The following is a 15,565-nucleotide window of genomic DNA, read 5'->3' on the forward strand; positions in this document are numbered from 1 at the left end:
TTTCTTGTTTACCTGGAATGTTATTGAAAGAAAGAATGAGAAGTGTCCAGCAAAACTAGGGCCTGGTCCATATTAGCTTAAGTGTTGACTTCCATCCAATTAAGAAGAGGATTAGCAAACCTCAAAAATCCTGTCTTGATTCATTGAGATACTTGTTTTTGACCCTCCGCTAACAACAGGTAAAAGTTAAACATCTCTCTTCACTTGTTTTATATTTTTCACAGTCTACAAAAGTCTTCTGTTGTAGCATAAATCAAATAACCATCATTATGTTGCTTTAGGATGGTGTTCTAAGAAATTCCTGCTTTATTGCATTGTTACTTAGAAGACCCGTTTCCTATATGTTTATATATACATACTCACATTTTTTTCCCCATCTGTAGTTTATGGATGAAGACCTGAAGGTAGCTGGGAAATACAAAGGAAATGACTACAGCCAGTATTCTCCCTGGTCATGTGACACGATCGGCTCCTACATTGGAACCAAAGATGCCAAACCCAAAGATGTGGTGGCAGTGGGGAGTGTGGAAATGATGGTATGTGTAATAACTAAGCCATAATTAATGCAAATCAAGATAAACCAAACAAGTCAGACCCCATTAATAGTGTAGACACAAATAATTGAGCTTTCCTTAAGAATTTCAGGCCCCCTTCCCTGCATGCTCTCCCTGTCTCTCTCAAATAAATAAATAAAACCTTTTTTTAAAGGAGGGTTTATTATATTAAAGTAACAAAAATTAGTAAAAATACAACTCATTTCCTTAAATCACTAAAGAATAAAAATACTTGTCAACTTAACCTAGAGGTAATTGAAAATTTCCCAAATGAGTGAAAGACTATCAGTGTTTTTCAGACATTAGTGTGCATATAAATTCTGTTGGAGTCTAATTAGAACATGTTAAAGTGCAGGTCCTAATTCAGTAAGAATGGGGTGAGACCTCTGAGATTCTACATTTCTAATGAGTTCCCACAATGCTACTGCTGATGTTATTGGTCCCCAAACTATGAGTAGCAAGGATCTACCAATTAGATTTCTGTTTCCATTCATGGTGGTGCTTATTTCTTTCTGACTGGAATCCCTTTGAAACATCTGTGTTGGCAGTTAATATTTTTAGGCAGTGGTCTTCTAACTATTGAGTTTTGAAATAGAGTGGGTTGTGATGAGTTTTTTTTTTTAAATAACAAAAAATACAAGAGCACATACAGTAAGAAGTAAATATTTGTCATGAGATTATATCTGTATATTGAATGTGTATATATGTACTGAGTCATGATGTAAAATACATTTCTTATTGTGGGGAGTGATCAGAGGTTTAAAAAACAATGTTTACGATGACAAGCAAATTATTTTAGTCATACCAATAAGAACATTATACTCTTTTTTTTAACTTTATCACAGACCTGAAGGAAATAATGTTAGAGATCTAAGTCTAGGGTGGATTTCTCATTTTACTTTTTATCAGAATGTGGAGAGTAAAGGAATGAGAGACCAGAGACTGGATCTTCAGAGAAGAGCAGCAGAAACCAGTGATGATGACCTTATCCCATTTGGAGACCGACCAACCGTATCTCGGTTTGGTGCCATCTCTCGAACTTCCAAAACAATATATCAGGGTGCTGGTCCAATGCAGGCTATGGCACCTCAGGGTGCTCCCACAAAACCTATTAATATTTCAGGTAAGAATTGAAGGTAAGCTGATCTGGTGGGTTCCTATTCATGATCTTCAGCCCCCATCCCTACTCCCCATTTACTATCAGTTGCTTTCCATAATCTCCCAAAACAGTAATCTTCTAAACTCTTCTGTGGAATTATCCATGTAGAAAGCTAATTATAATCCAGGGAATTCTAAGGATACAAACTAAAATTTCTCTATGTGAAGATCATCTGTGTTGGTTTTTGTTTTAATAGCTTTGTTGCTTTTATTAAAATAATGCATTCTCATTTTTAAAATTTTAAATGGGTGCCTGGGTGGCTTAATCAGTTAAGCATCTGACTCTTGATCTCAGTTCAGGTTTGATCTCAAGGTTGTGAGTTCAAGCCCCACAAGAAAGAAACATTTACAAAGACTGATACCTTTCGGTGAGGAAAAAAAAAAAAGACATTAGTACCCTTGTATCATATTGATAGACATTTTTCCAGATAGCTGTGTATACAATATGTTTGTGCCTTTTAGATTATGTCCACCTTAAGAGAAGAATGAAATCTCTGAATTGCATCATTGAACAGTAAATTATTCTCTTATAGATTATACTCCATATGGAACCCATGGCGGCTGGGGAGGTTCTCCATATTCACCTCATCAGAACATACCTTCTCAGGGACACTTCAGTGAGAGGTATGTGTCATTCTTTTTACTTTTATAAACCTTTCAAATTAATTCAGCTTTTCTTATCAATAATCTCTATTTTTTTCATAGTGAAGTAACAGGTTTTTATGTCAGAAAAGATTAAACCTAAAGATTAAACCTAAGATTAAACCTAAAACCAACCTTTTTTTTTCAGTTGAAGTATAGTTGACACAATAAGTTATATTAGGTCAATACTATTTTTTTAAAATAAAACTTAAAATTTATTCCATCCTTTCTTTCCCACCAAAGGGAGAGAATATCCATGTCAGAAGTGGCCAGTCATGGAAAGCCCCTTCCATCTGCTGAGAGGGAACAGCTACGACTAGAATTACAACAGCTAAACCACCAAATTAGCCAACAGACTCAGCTACGTGGACTAGAGGTACCAACTTACAGATATTTTTTCATTCCAATTTTTGAAGAGTTCTCAAAGGAGTTTTAAAAGGAAGAATTTTTGAGGTAGGATGAGCATAAAAACTTAACATCTGTTTCTTAAAGAGTTAGTATAGGTGTCCATTCTTCAAAGAGTTTAAGTACTTAAGAGTCCAGTGTGGGACAATAGAAAATTTAGAACTTTCTATTCCATGAGAAGAGAAAACAGACTATCTAAAATACCCCAGCAGGAATTTATATTCCCTGATGGCACATTTAAGGTATACAGTTTTTATAAACAAATGCTTTTAGCTTAACATTTTTTCATTTTTTCATACTGCCTTTCTTAATCTAAAAAAAAATTCTCATTTCTTTTAGTCTTCAGGATATATTTTTAAATCTTTAAAAGATAGAAGCTTAGAACTTAGACTTTAAAAAAACTGGCCTCTGTATAGTGATTATGCCTTTCATTAATATAGTTCTTTCAGTTGATGAGATATCATCACAGGTCCTATTTGACCCTTACAGTGACCTTGACTGGTGGTAGGTCAGGCAAGTGCTATAGTCCTCCTCTTCCAGTTGAAAGATAGTAGTTATCTTTCTACCAAGATCTTTAATAAGGAAGACATCCCTTTGGAAATAAATTTTTAACTAATTCTTAGATTCCCTTATTACAAAGACCAACAGGAGATTGCTTTTTTGGGAATACATGTCTGACTTGTGTTCTTTATGTAAGCAGTAAGGCTTAGAATTTTTTTTACTATATAACATTCATATTTTGTCTTGTGCCATTTCATTTACATTGGTCTAGAACTTCTTGCTGATTCCTGTTGTAAAAAAAAAAAATGCTGTGTTTGACTGTGTCCTTTGGTTGACTTTTTTAAAGATTCAGACCATTAACTCCATCAACTCTTATTCCTTATCATACTAATTCATGGTTTTTTGTCTAAGTTGAAATTTGTAGACCCATTTTCTGTTCCAAAAGGATAATCAGCATCAGTTGGAAGTTTGCCACATATTTAACTCAGTATGGTTAAAAGTCCTTGCCATTACTGAGGTTTCATTGAAATAAATCGCAGGATTTACTTCAGAAAATTGAATTTAAGAAAGAGGGGGAAAGATGTACATTTATACTTCTCTTTCAAATAAAGTAAGAGCAACTTCTACCTAATGTTAAATTACTGTTTACTAAGTTTAAATCACCTAGTTTTTCTTTTTTAATTCAGATGGCACTCAAAAGAGACAGTGCCTTATAGTTGCATCATTTCTATTGCACATATCTTCCTGATAAGCTACTTTAGGCAGTGGTCTGAGAATGGGCCTGGTCATCCCGTGCATGGTGTGAAATGTGTTGAGTTGTGTATGTGCTTGGCTTTATGCACTAGGCTGTTAGTAACAGGCTGGTGTTGCAGAGGGAGGTCAACACCCTGGCAGGCCAGTCACAGCCCCCACCACCAACTCCAAAATGGCCTGGGATGATTTCAAGTGAGCAATTGAGTTTGGAACTGCACCAGGTGGAAAGGGAAATCGGGAAGAGAACCCGGGAACTGAGTCTGGTGAGTGTTTGGTGGGAAAGGGGTGGGAACTAGAAGAGGTGAAAGGAAAGCTTTTGTGTAGTGATGTCTTAGAACTTGCAGCTCTAGAGCTCTAGAATCATCACCCCTAAGGCACTCCAGTGAGTGGTTAATACCTAGAATTATCATGAGGATGGGCTGCCTCCCTTTTTTATTCATTCCTCCTCTCATTCCCTTTTGATGTGAGTGTTCTTTGTCTTAGGATTCTGCATTATGAAAAACTTGCAGGGAAAACAAGGCAGTTAATTGGGTATTATTAAATTATTGTTAAACATACTGATTAGGGAAGCTGAGAGGGGATGATGTTATGATTTTGCAATACCATGATCTTAAAAAACTATGTGTTCACAAATAGCAGTCAGTTTTTATAGCCCTTTAGTTATTGAAGACCTGTTTTTTTATTACGAGGGAAATGCAGTCTGCACATTCCTTCCTGAGGAACTGTATCCGTGGAAATGCCTCCTAATGCACAAATACTGGTTTTGGGAAATTTTGGATTTGGGGGGAGTGAACCATTCCCCTAGGTTGCATGGTAATTGACTCTTTTGTTAAATAGTTATAAGTTCTTTCCAAGCAAATAAATGAGGTATTTCATTTTTTTGCTTTCAATAAGTATGTTATAGGTAGTGATTATATTTTTGCTTACCTTTTCTAAGTCATCAGTTTTTCTAACTTGGGGCATTCTCTCCCTTGTTTTCTAGCTTGGATAGTGAGCAGATGTACTCTCTTATTATCATGTATGTCTCTCTTTTAGGCTGCCCATTTCTTTGGTCATTTTATAAAAATGATTTATAAATATCATATAAAAATACGATTTTGGATTATCAATTTGTATTATCTATATTTGGTCTATTTCATTAGCACTGTTAAATAGAAGATAATTTAATTTACTTCCTTCTCTTCCAAAGGAGAACCAGTGTACTCTGGACATGAAAAGCAAATTGAATACAAGTAAACAAGCAGAAAATGGACAACCAGAACCACAAAATAAGGTTTCAGCTGAGGACCTTACATTGACATTCAGGTAAAGAAAGGGACATTTCATAGTCTTATATTATCCAATCCTGACAGAAGTTCCCTCATAAATATGATTTTTTTTTTTTAAATACCATTATTCAGGTGTGCCTGGGTGGCTCAGTCAGTTAAGCGTCTGCCTTCAGCTCATGTCATGATCCTGGGGTCCTGGGATCAAGCCCTGCATTGGGCTCCCTGCTCAGCTGAGAGTCTGCTTCTCCCTCCCTCTCTCTCTGCCTCTACATTCTGCTTGTGCCCTCTCTTCTCTCTCGCAAATAAATAAAATATCTTTTTTAAAAAATCATTCTGTATACATTGAGAAAATATTTTCACATAAATTTAGTTCTAAAACTTGTTTTTCTGAGTCATGAAACTTATTTACAGATCCAAGATTGTTAATATATAACAAATGAGTTTTTCTGGTTCCATTTCTTCTTTCTCCTATTTTTTATTTTATTTAAAACCAATTCAACATTTTGGTGTAGACCTTTCCAGTCCTTTTAAAGTGTGTGGATATGTAGCCTCTTTCAAATCCACCTTCCACCCTATCCCCCTAGTTTTTAATTCGGCCTATCCCACATCATCTAGAGGTGTGGAAAGGATATATGTCAGCTATGATTAAACAACCCCGCAAAAAACCGTATCACAGTCAATTCTTTGTTTGCATAGCTTTAATTATTTCCCTAGGTTATTGTGAAGTCATTTACTACAGAGTCCTGAGTTACCTTCCTGACGATTGTACAACAATAATTTCTAATGCTCTGTTGGTTTCAGGCTTAAGTTTTAGCTGTTTAAATCCATGCATTTGTCCTAAGTTCAGAATAATTTCTCATACGAGTAAGCCTGCTAAAGCTTAAAGGGGTCAGAACTTTTTCTTATTAAAGTCCTGTTAGTAAGTATTTAAAACTATGGGTCTTACAGTCTCTGGAAATGCTCAATTCTGCCATTGTAGTGTGAAAGCAGTCATAGACAATACATAAACAAATGGCAGGCTGTGTTTCAGTAAAACTGTACTTAGAAAAATAGGCACTGATTAGCCTTCGTTTGCCCACTTCTATAATAAAGCATGGGTATAGAACTGTAAACTAAAATTTAAAAGCTACTTGTGTATTTTTCCATACTCCTAAAAGAAAGACCCTATTGATTTTATTCTACTAATCATTTTTATCTCTCCTTATTTAATATTGTTGTTGTTTTTTTAATTAATAGTGATGTACCAAATGGCTCAGCTTTGACACAAGAGAATATCAGCCTCCTGTCAAACAAGACCAGCTCTCTGAACCTGTCAGAGGATCCCGAGGGAGGAGGTGACAACAATGACTCCCAGAGAGCCGGAGGAGTCACATCCACTTCTGCTCCCTAAATTATGAAGAGTTCGACTTTTATCTTTTGCTCCTGATCAATTTGTGGGGCATAGGGGTAGGAGAACAGATAACTTCTAAACTTTTTCTCTGAGAGTGGTCAGAGAAATCCAAGAAAAGTACCGGAGGCAATGTGCACAAATACCACTACTAAAAACAAACCCTGCACATAGTTCACATTAATGCATTTTTTAATTTAAAAAAAAAGAAAAAGAAAAAGAAAATTAGCAGTATCTGCAAGCAATTCAGATTAAATTTGTTTTTGTTCTGTGAATGAACTTTATTTTAATAACTTTGGACGCCTTGGATCCAGGGCTTTAAAAAAAAAGAAGATATTATATATACACTCTGTTTGATTAATTGTATGATCTTAATGAAGTAGGTTTTTCTTGTATTTTGGTATTATTACATACCCAGTGTATAATTCCTTATCCCCGATCCTTCCCAACTTTCACAACCCCATAAGTTAAAACAGACAGAAAGCACCGGACTGTCTGAGAATTCTGTGGTGCTTGAGAAACAAAGAGACAGTAGTAGACTAGTTATTAGAAAATGTGCAGCAAACCAACTTTTCCAAGAGCTCTTATTTGAAAGTCATAATTTTCTTTCCCTTTCTGGTTTCTGGCTTCATGTGTGTGTTTTTCATATGGCACTAAAACTTTTTGTTGTTCAGGTGGGTTTTGTTTCTTGTTTTTGTTTTTACTTCCACTTTTTCAGAGAGATAATTCCTAATTAATTTTTTGAAGTCCTCATTTCCATATTATGGATCCATTTCATTCTCTTGATGTAATCAGAAAGCCAGGCCAATATTGTAGGCTGTTCGATTAGTTTTAAATGGAGATTATTTTAAGAATGAACTGTAATTTATTAGTTAGTACTGAAAAATACATGGTTGGTATATTACCTGTACTGAGCTGATGGTTGGAAATTTGGAGTTGTGCTTTTCAAATTAAACTTTTGTTAAAATCATAAAATGTTTTTTAAAAACCCAGAAAACAAAAACCACTGGGAAAATCAACCATGTTTTAAAACTGCAACACTTGAATTGAAAATGAGCAGTCACATTATTTCTGTTGATGTTTTTGTTCTGTTTTACTGTCAGAACCCAAAAGTATAAAATAAAATTAAAGCCCCTGGTTTTCAAATAGATGAGTCAAATACAAACTGCCCAGTTCTTAAGGATAGTTTATAAATTAATAGTTGTTGTTCAGAATCATCGGCGCAAGTAGGCAGTTAAGTACCTAAAAGTTAGTTTTCATAGTGAAGAGATTCTTGATGAAAATGTTGAAAAGAATAAGAAATTTTAAAATTTAGTTCTGCTGCACATATTCTGATGCCATGTGTCTATACTGAGCTAAGACCCTATAAAACATGTTTAGGGGGGATTATTTGATATAGTCACCCTCCTCATTCCTATGTTTGCCTGATTTTTTAAAAATTTCCCTTTCTGGATTATACTACTACAACAGAAAGCACTGGTTATGTAATAAGTTACTGCATTGCTTTGGTTGGGTAAAAGCAAGAGTTTGTATTTTTCTTGTTTCTTATTTTCTTAACCCTTAACTCCTGCTGAGGTCATAACAACCTCAGTGTAAGCTCTATGTCCATCATACTGTTAACTGAAACAAATGGGGGGAGGGGGGAGGGAAATACAGTCCTGCCATTGCCTACCAGTAGGAGAGTCCAAACAGAACACTCTTTTGAGTAGCGATTATTTAATTTGCCCAGTCAAGGCACCGTGTTTATATACTATTTCACATTGAATTTGATTATGCCCTACAGACCTGGCTGGTCAAGGATTTGATATACACATATTGGCTTGGGATTCGAGCTTTCTTTTTTATTTAAATAAAAATTTATATATATTATATATATACATATATACATAGCTATATCTGTATATATATTGGGTATGTTTTAAGGATTTTTTCGCATGAGCGCAGCTGTTGCGATAAAATGACTGGGAGGTAGAAGCACTGAATGAAGATGAGGCATTTTTTTTCAGTTGATATCCATATTTTCCTTTTTAAAAATACACACTTGCTTTTTTTGCTTTTTGTTTGTTTTCTTTTTTGCTTAAAACCCTCTTATATGTAAGTGCTTATTGTTTTTTGGGAGAAGGAAAGAAACTTTGTGTGTCTGACAGAGTCCCAAGATTTTTCATTTCTTTGTGTAACTATAAAAGGCAACATTCTTGGCCTCCAACATTCTGTAGGCAGATTTGGGCAGTCTTATTTCTCCTTTGGACATGTTAGATAATTTATAAATTTTAGAAGCAGTTGGTTCAGCTTGGAACTCAGAATGATTCTGATATTGGAAAGGAATTTATGAGTATTGATTTTGTTGACGTTCAGAATAAAATTAAAATTCTATTTTGGAACTCCATTGAGACATCTAATAAGTCAACTTATTTTTATATCTTTCAAATACACTCCTTGCTTTCACCATTTTGATTTGGTAGGTTAGGCAGGAATAGGTGTTAACTTATTCTAACTTTATTACTATTCTGAATAAAACTAGAAAAGCCACAGTTGAATTGACTTAAAATATTCTTTCGCTTTTTAAGATAATTTCATTGGGGATGGGGATGGGAGGCAGATCTCTTAAATTGTAGCCTTAATTCTAGCTATAACCTCAGTAAGGACCCACACACTCTAGAGGAAATCTAGTTGGCAGAAAGGCAAAAGAATGATATCCTGTTCTCATTGTGCATATGACTTACCTATTTAAATTGGTCACTGCTTTTTATCTCATGGAAATTCTTAAAACTTTCTTAGTGTTCATAAGCAGTTTTAGGAATTAAATAAAACCTCCAAAGTTTGGATTTTTTTTTTTCTTTTCTTTTCCTTTTCTCTGTGATACACTTTGTAAAATGATGAACCTATAAGGGTAAGTGGCCTATTTGGGCAAAACTACTTGATTCTTTAAAAAAAAAAAAAAAAAAAAAAACTACTCGACTCTTCAGCTGCTTTGTCAAAGCCTATAGAAGCCATTGATTTTTTTTTTTTTTTTTTTTTTTTTTTTTTTGGCTTTTAAAATGTATGCCTTTAGAGACAGTTAAGAAATTAAATCAGTCAGGAAATAGAGTTTTTATGCTTTCTACTTAGTAAAATATGGATTTCTTCTGGAGATGACTTTATTTGCTTTTCACTGAATTTAGAAGCAAGACTGACATCACAGATGAACACAAGCAATTCTTAGAGAGTTATGGTAGGAGTATATTAAGCACTATGTTCATTCTTGTTTAGATAACAAAACCGGAATCTTATTATAGCTAGGGATATAAAAGTACTTTGACTTTATTTTTTCCCCAAAGGTATCTCTGGAAAAGAGTAGAACTGAGAATAAGATATCTACACGCAATTTCCTAACTTATATATAGTTCTTTTGCCTTACTTCTAGATACTGTCACAAGATAAATCCAATAGCCTGCCCTGTCTTGGGTAATTTACAGAAGCTAAAGTGACCAAAGATCCATTCCTTATTACTTTTGTAATCAAAAGAACAATTAGCTGTAGTATAGGTTTCTAGTAATAGTATTCACATGATAAGACACTATTTCTAATGCCAGCTACAAATATTCAACTACTCACAATGTATAAAAAATTATTTGGTATGGCATTTATGTGGCTGATTCCCTTCTCTCATCTTATTTCCCTTTCCCTTCTCCTCCACTTTCCTGTGTATTTATTCTTTTGCCTAAAATAAAATTGGTATGATTCTCATTTGCTACCATGAATATGTAACTCCATCAGACTTTCCATAGGTCTTCAGGGTTGGAGCTCAAAGTTTTGTGGTTTTTTTTCTGGCCCTTTTCTATCTTGCAAATTCCCCTTGACTTACCCACAGCCCTCCCTAATCTGCAACAGTGACAGTTTGCTGCCTCAAAACAGAGCATTCAAATGAATTCGCTTAGCCAATAACTTCTGTGAAGTTGCCTTTTCTAATGGTGTTATTACTCAGTGATGCACAAATGTGGTATTTGCCCTACTGGTAGGCAAACAAAGGTCTGGTTAAGAATGGTAACCTGCTGTTTTCTTTAAAGGAGAGCCAAAGACTTGTGCTTTACTCTGTTTTGGTTTGGGGGGGAAATAGCCATTTTGATTGTGAAACCTTTTAGTATTTGTGATTGTATTGTGTAAGTAGATTTGTCTAAAGTTAACTGTTAAAGGTAGCTGGCCTTATAAAATGTAAAAGTAATGAAAATTCATCAGTTTCTCTAAACCAGTGAATGTCATCTTTTACAGTATTTTGTGTAAGCAGTCCCCCCATTTTTTGAGATTATCTTGTCATAATAGCATCTTGTGTGTTTTGGTTTTTTACTTGTATCTGAAGGACAATCTATATCACTTTGGTCAAGCTATGAGACTGGGTAAAAGAATTCATGAGCATGTGACTAGTGAGAAATAAACTGTAGTCACTGCATATGAGATTATATTCAGATTTGGAGAAAAAAACAGATTCTTTTCACTAAAGTATTTGCTTTTAAATACAAATGGTGATGGATGGAGGTCTTACCATCTTCCACTTTGTTTTTGCTCATTTTAAAGAATTGAGTAAAGGTTTCATATATAAAATCTACCTGTAAAAAGCACCTGTAATGATACATATTTTATTAAAAGGTAAGACCCAGTTACTTTTTAGGAGAAATTAATATAATCTGCCTGGAAAGTAACTGTACTCTAAAAAAGCCTGATCATGTGTATTTTTAGTTGGTGATACATGGTGATGGTGATGCAAGATGATCTCTTCTCTGAAAAATCAGCCTGTTCTTGTAGATGAAAATTAGAGCAACTAAACTAAAGCAGATTTCACTTTAAACATTAGGAATTGAACAAGCAAGCAGTCTACTTCTATTGTCATTTTACCCATTTTGCTGGTCCTCATTCATACCTTTCTACCTTGAACATCTATGGGTTTTATATTTATTTGTTACTTCAGCTCAGCTTTATGAAATTTTCCTGCTGAAATGACTTATTGGGAATTGTAGGTGGATTGCAGTTAATATATTTTTTAAGTTATTAATTCAACTTTTTGAGCCATTTGAAAAAGAAAGCTATTTTTGTCAAAAAGTACTATTAAATATAGCAAATGCCCTTATAATTTGGTTTTTAAAATTTTATTGCTTTGACTCCTAGAGATGTTTCCATATATAACATTCTCATTGGTAAGTAATACTAGCTACGATGTTAATAAAGAATAGGACACTGCCACCACCAGAAAGAAATAACACCTTTTAATAATAGTGTTCCCAATAGGTGGGTTTTCAATACTGCACTGAACAAAGTGGGTAAAGCCCTTTGAAATCCTGTTGTGATAAAGGGACTTAACCTCACCACTGGAATCCTTGTTTTCAGAGCCTCTGAATTTTCAGCCAAACACTGAATTTACTTTAAATTTGATTCCTGAACAAAACATCCCTAGAGTAATAACCTTTATTTTCACAAGAAAATAAGGCACAATAACCCAAGAGAGAGAAATTAAACCTCAAGATTATATTGTGTCCAAAAATGTGTATTTAGGAAAGTTACATCCTGTGGAGTTAGTATATTATCTACTAGATAGGGTGACTTATTTTCTTGTATTGAGGTCTCTGTTTCTGATTGTTTTTGTTTTGTTTTGTTGTTTTTAACTCTTAAGTAGACAGAGCTCACAAGTCTTTGGCATCCATTTTAGGTTGTACACTCAGAGTCATCTTATAACTGGAAACTGTCAGGCAGCCCCTGCCACCCACCCCAGCTAGTGCATTAAAGGGTCAAGAAAAGGATGGAAAGAAACTGTTGGATAATTGGTTGCCTAGTTGTTCGTTGGGTGGGGGCTGATTTAAAAAAAAAAAAAAATCACCATTTATAGTGTAATCACTGATTGGCTGCCATTCTTACAACAATATCTAAACAACCCTGTAAAATATTCCTCTGATTTAAAGGTAATTTAAACATTTGTTTATCATTTTTACATCCTCTGTTCAACTAAGGCACTCTCCTGAGTGCTACTTTTTCCAAGTGTATTATTGCCCACATTTTCATTACCCCAGCCCCACCCCCTTCATCCTTTCTCTTCTCACCTTCTGGAAATGAAAGGAACCTGGAGGGACTTTTTTCTTTCCTTTTCTTTTTTATTTACTGATCCAGAGGTCTCATTGTCTTACTTTATGATGATACTATGACTTCTTGGAACAAGAGCAATGGAAAAAGTGAATTAAAGTGATGAACAAAATCTTTTACCCACTTAAGCATTTTCCAGTTGTGAGATTCCTCTTTGTGTGCGGTCTGTTCCCTTGTTACCCCTGCTACCCACCCCCCACCCCCCACACTATGGTCAATTTGGTCTTTAGGCCCATACCAGTCTCCCCGAGACATTCTGCAGTCATTATCACCTTTTTGGGTGGATTTTTTTTTTGTTTTTTTTGTTGTTGTTTTTTTTTTTTTTTTTTTTTTTAACTTTTTAACATTGATGCATATTTGCTTGGGATAGAGCTTGTGTAATTTACCAATCGTATTGATTGTATGTGATTGTGCCCTGCAGAGGTATATTTAACAAGACAAAAATAATTTAGATTAATAAAGGAGCCCATGAGATTTGAGTCAGGTTATAAATGACTTCATGAAATCACTTAGTTTTGGATAGTGAGAATTTATATCTCCTGTTCTTAGAAATCAGTGCTAGACAAAAATACCATTTTTTAAAAGTTCTCTTGCATTCCTATTTTTTCCTTGCCTCAGCCCCATTTTTTTTGCCTTTCTCCACCCACCTGTTCAGAAATAAAAATATTGAGTCTTAAAGTGACAGCTGATTTTAAATTGCTAACGTTTGTGAAATTTTACTTTTTCCCAGTGTTTTCAACTTAAAAAGAAGACAAATAGGTTAGAATTTCAATCTGTGTGAATAATTCTTTAGCATCTTACAAATTGTGAAATCTTATTTGAAGACTCTCTTAAAAGTTCTTTTGAAATAGGAAAAAGAACCCTGTTTGAAATGGACCATTTTCTTCTCTTTAATGTGTTTATATTTCCAATTTTTAAACAGCCTTCAAAATAAGTGAGGTGGAAATAGAGTAATAGGAAGATGTTTAGGGCAGCAGAATTCTGGGTCTGAATAAGTAGACGTTACACTTGTCAGGTTTTTAAGAGGATTAAGGCCATCTTTTTCAATTTTGTATTATTTGTGTGCATGTTGTTTATATCAAAGATGCCACATTTGTTAAAATGCTATTTCCTTTATTACCTTGGAAACTGACTCAGCCTCATGTTGCTCCTAAGTAGTGTTTAAAGCTCCCATGAGTTGCAGATAAAAGGGTTATTTTAACAAGTAGAAGGAGGTGATTCACCTTTTGGTTTGTAAATATATGAAAGTGTCTACAAGGTCTTTATCTGCTTTCTGTCAGCATTTATATTAAATGATAAATTAATGAGGAGAAACGTGTAGTCTTTTTTATAAATGAGTCTGTGCCATTTTATTCTAACCTTGGGATTGTTACACCTTTCTTACACTTTTTATGTAAAAAAATAGCGAATTAGATACTATGCACAAGTAAACACATACTTGTAGTAGCCAATTTTGTAGAGATATCATAGGAATTACTCCAGCCTTAAATACATTGCAGTCCAGTTCCTTCATATGTTCTACAGTAATTGCACATTAGCAGTAAAAGTAATGGTTTTGAGATCCTACGGTCAGTGTTCAATGAGACTCCATGGCTAACATCCAAAGTTCTGGTTCTTAGGGCTATTCTTAATCAGGACCTTCTTTATTTTTAAGCAACATGGAATTCCTCTGAGTACCTTCCTGATGCAAATATTTTTTTTTTCTTTCCATTCTTCTAATTGTCCTGAAATCCCCACCAATTAGTCATTCCTCGCAGTTAGAAGATAAGTGTAGATTGGTTTCTCTTAGAGACTGGTGTAAAATATGCCTAAGTCAGCAATTCAGTGGTGTGAAGAAGAAAAAAGGGGGGGGGGGGAAGGACTGCTCTAGATTCAAAGGAAAGAGGAAAAAAAGAAATACAACATGTAGAGTTTATTTGGATCCTGATTCCAACAAATCAAATGTGCAAAGGCACTTTTTGAAGTAATAATTGGGTACTAGGTAAGACCAAGGAATGACCTTTTTGTTCAGTGTAATAATATATTTATAGAAGTAATCTTACAGAAATTGGCTGGCATTTCCTTTATTTTTGAAGAAAAGTAATACACATAAACAGGATTATTTACACCTCCTACCAACAATTAGCAATTAGATATCCTTTGGTACCATACCTGACCCTAAGGGAAGGAACCATAGTTAAAAAGGTCAGAGGACATTAAGGATGGTAACTACAGCAACCATCCTTGAATATTAAGAAATCTAGAGTGGGAATTCCAAAGCCAATTGTACCATCTTTACCACTTTGCTACTCCTACCCTGCCCACAAGTGGTAGGGTATTTCCTGACCCCTTACAGACTCAAATAGAGTAATAGGAGTTTGTATTTTCTGTATATTAGCATTTCATTCCCATTAACCAGCTAATCTGCGATGATCAATTAGTAAATCCCCTCCACTTTTTTGTTTACTTATTATTTTTTAAAGCTTTTATTTATTCTTGAGAGACTCAGGCAGAGACCGAGGCAGAGGGAGAAGCAGGTTCCATGCAGGGAGCCCGCCATGGGACTTGATTCTGGGACCACAGGATCACGCCCTGAGCTGAAGGCAGACACAACCACTGAGCCACCCAGGTGTCCCCCTTTTTTTTTTTAAGACCTCCACTTTTCAACATGGTAGCCGTTAATGGCTGCCACCTTTTTTGAAACACGTTGTAAATCAAAAATGAACTTTGAGCTACTCACTGAACACCCACTTAGGTATTTATTGAAGTGATTTATTGAGTTGAGTTCTTAATCACATGTACAACACTAAAAG

General features: G+C 34.8%; 1 protein-coding gene across 5 annotated transcripts in view; it reads left to right on the forward strand.

The window, feature by feature from the left end:
* Window positions 1-14,087, forward strand: part of RC3H1 (ring finger and CCCH-type domains 1) — a 79,363-nt gene extending 65,276 nt beyond the window's left edge. For 3 of the 5 annotated variants that reach the window (XM_038542463.1, XM_038542465.1, XM_038542464.1), the window contains exons 14-20: window positions 384-536; window positions 1,464-1,677; window positions 2,246-2,336; window positions 2,598-2,730; window positions 4,106-4,276; window positions 5,203-5,318; window positions 6,518-14,087. In XM_038542463.1, coding sequence (XP_038398391.1) covers window positions 384-536; window positions 1,464-1,677; window positions 2,246-2,336; window positions 2,598-2,730; window positions 4,106-4,276; window positions 5,203-5,318; window positions 6,518-6,671 — 1,032 coding nt within the window. In that variant the 3' untranslated portion in view covers window positions 6,672-14,087. The remainder of the gene's footprint in view (window positions 1-383; window positions 537-1,463; window positions 1,678-2,245; window positions 2,337-2,597; window positions 2,731-4,105; window positions 4,277-5,202; window positions 5,319-6,517) is intronic. The other 2 variants (XM_038542466.1, XM_038542467.1) reach the window with 2 other exon arrangements.
* Window positions 14,088-15,565: the final 1,478 nt, after the last annotated feature.

The sequence above is a fragment of the Canis lupus genome, chromosome 7 (genome assembly GCF_011100685.1).
Source record: "Canis lupus familiaris isolate Mischka breed German Shepherd chromosome 7, alternate assembly UU_Cfam_GSD_1.0, whole genome shotgun sequence".
NCBI lineage: Eukaryota > Metazoa > Chordata > Mammalia > Carnivora > Canidae > Canis > Canis lupus.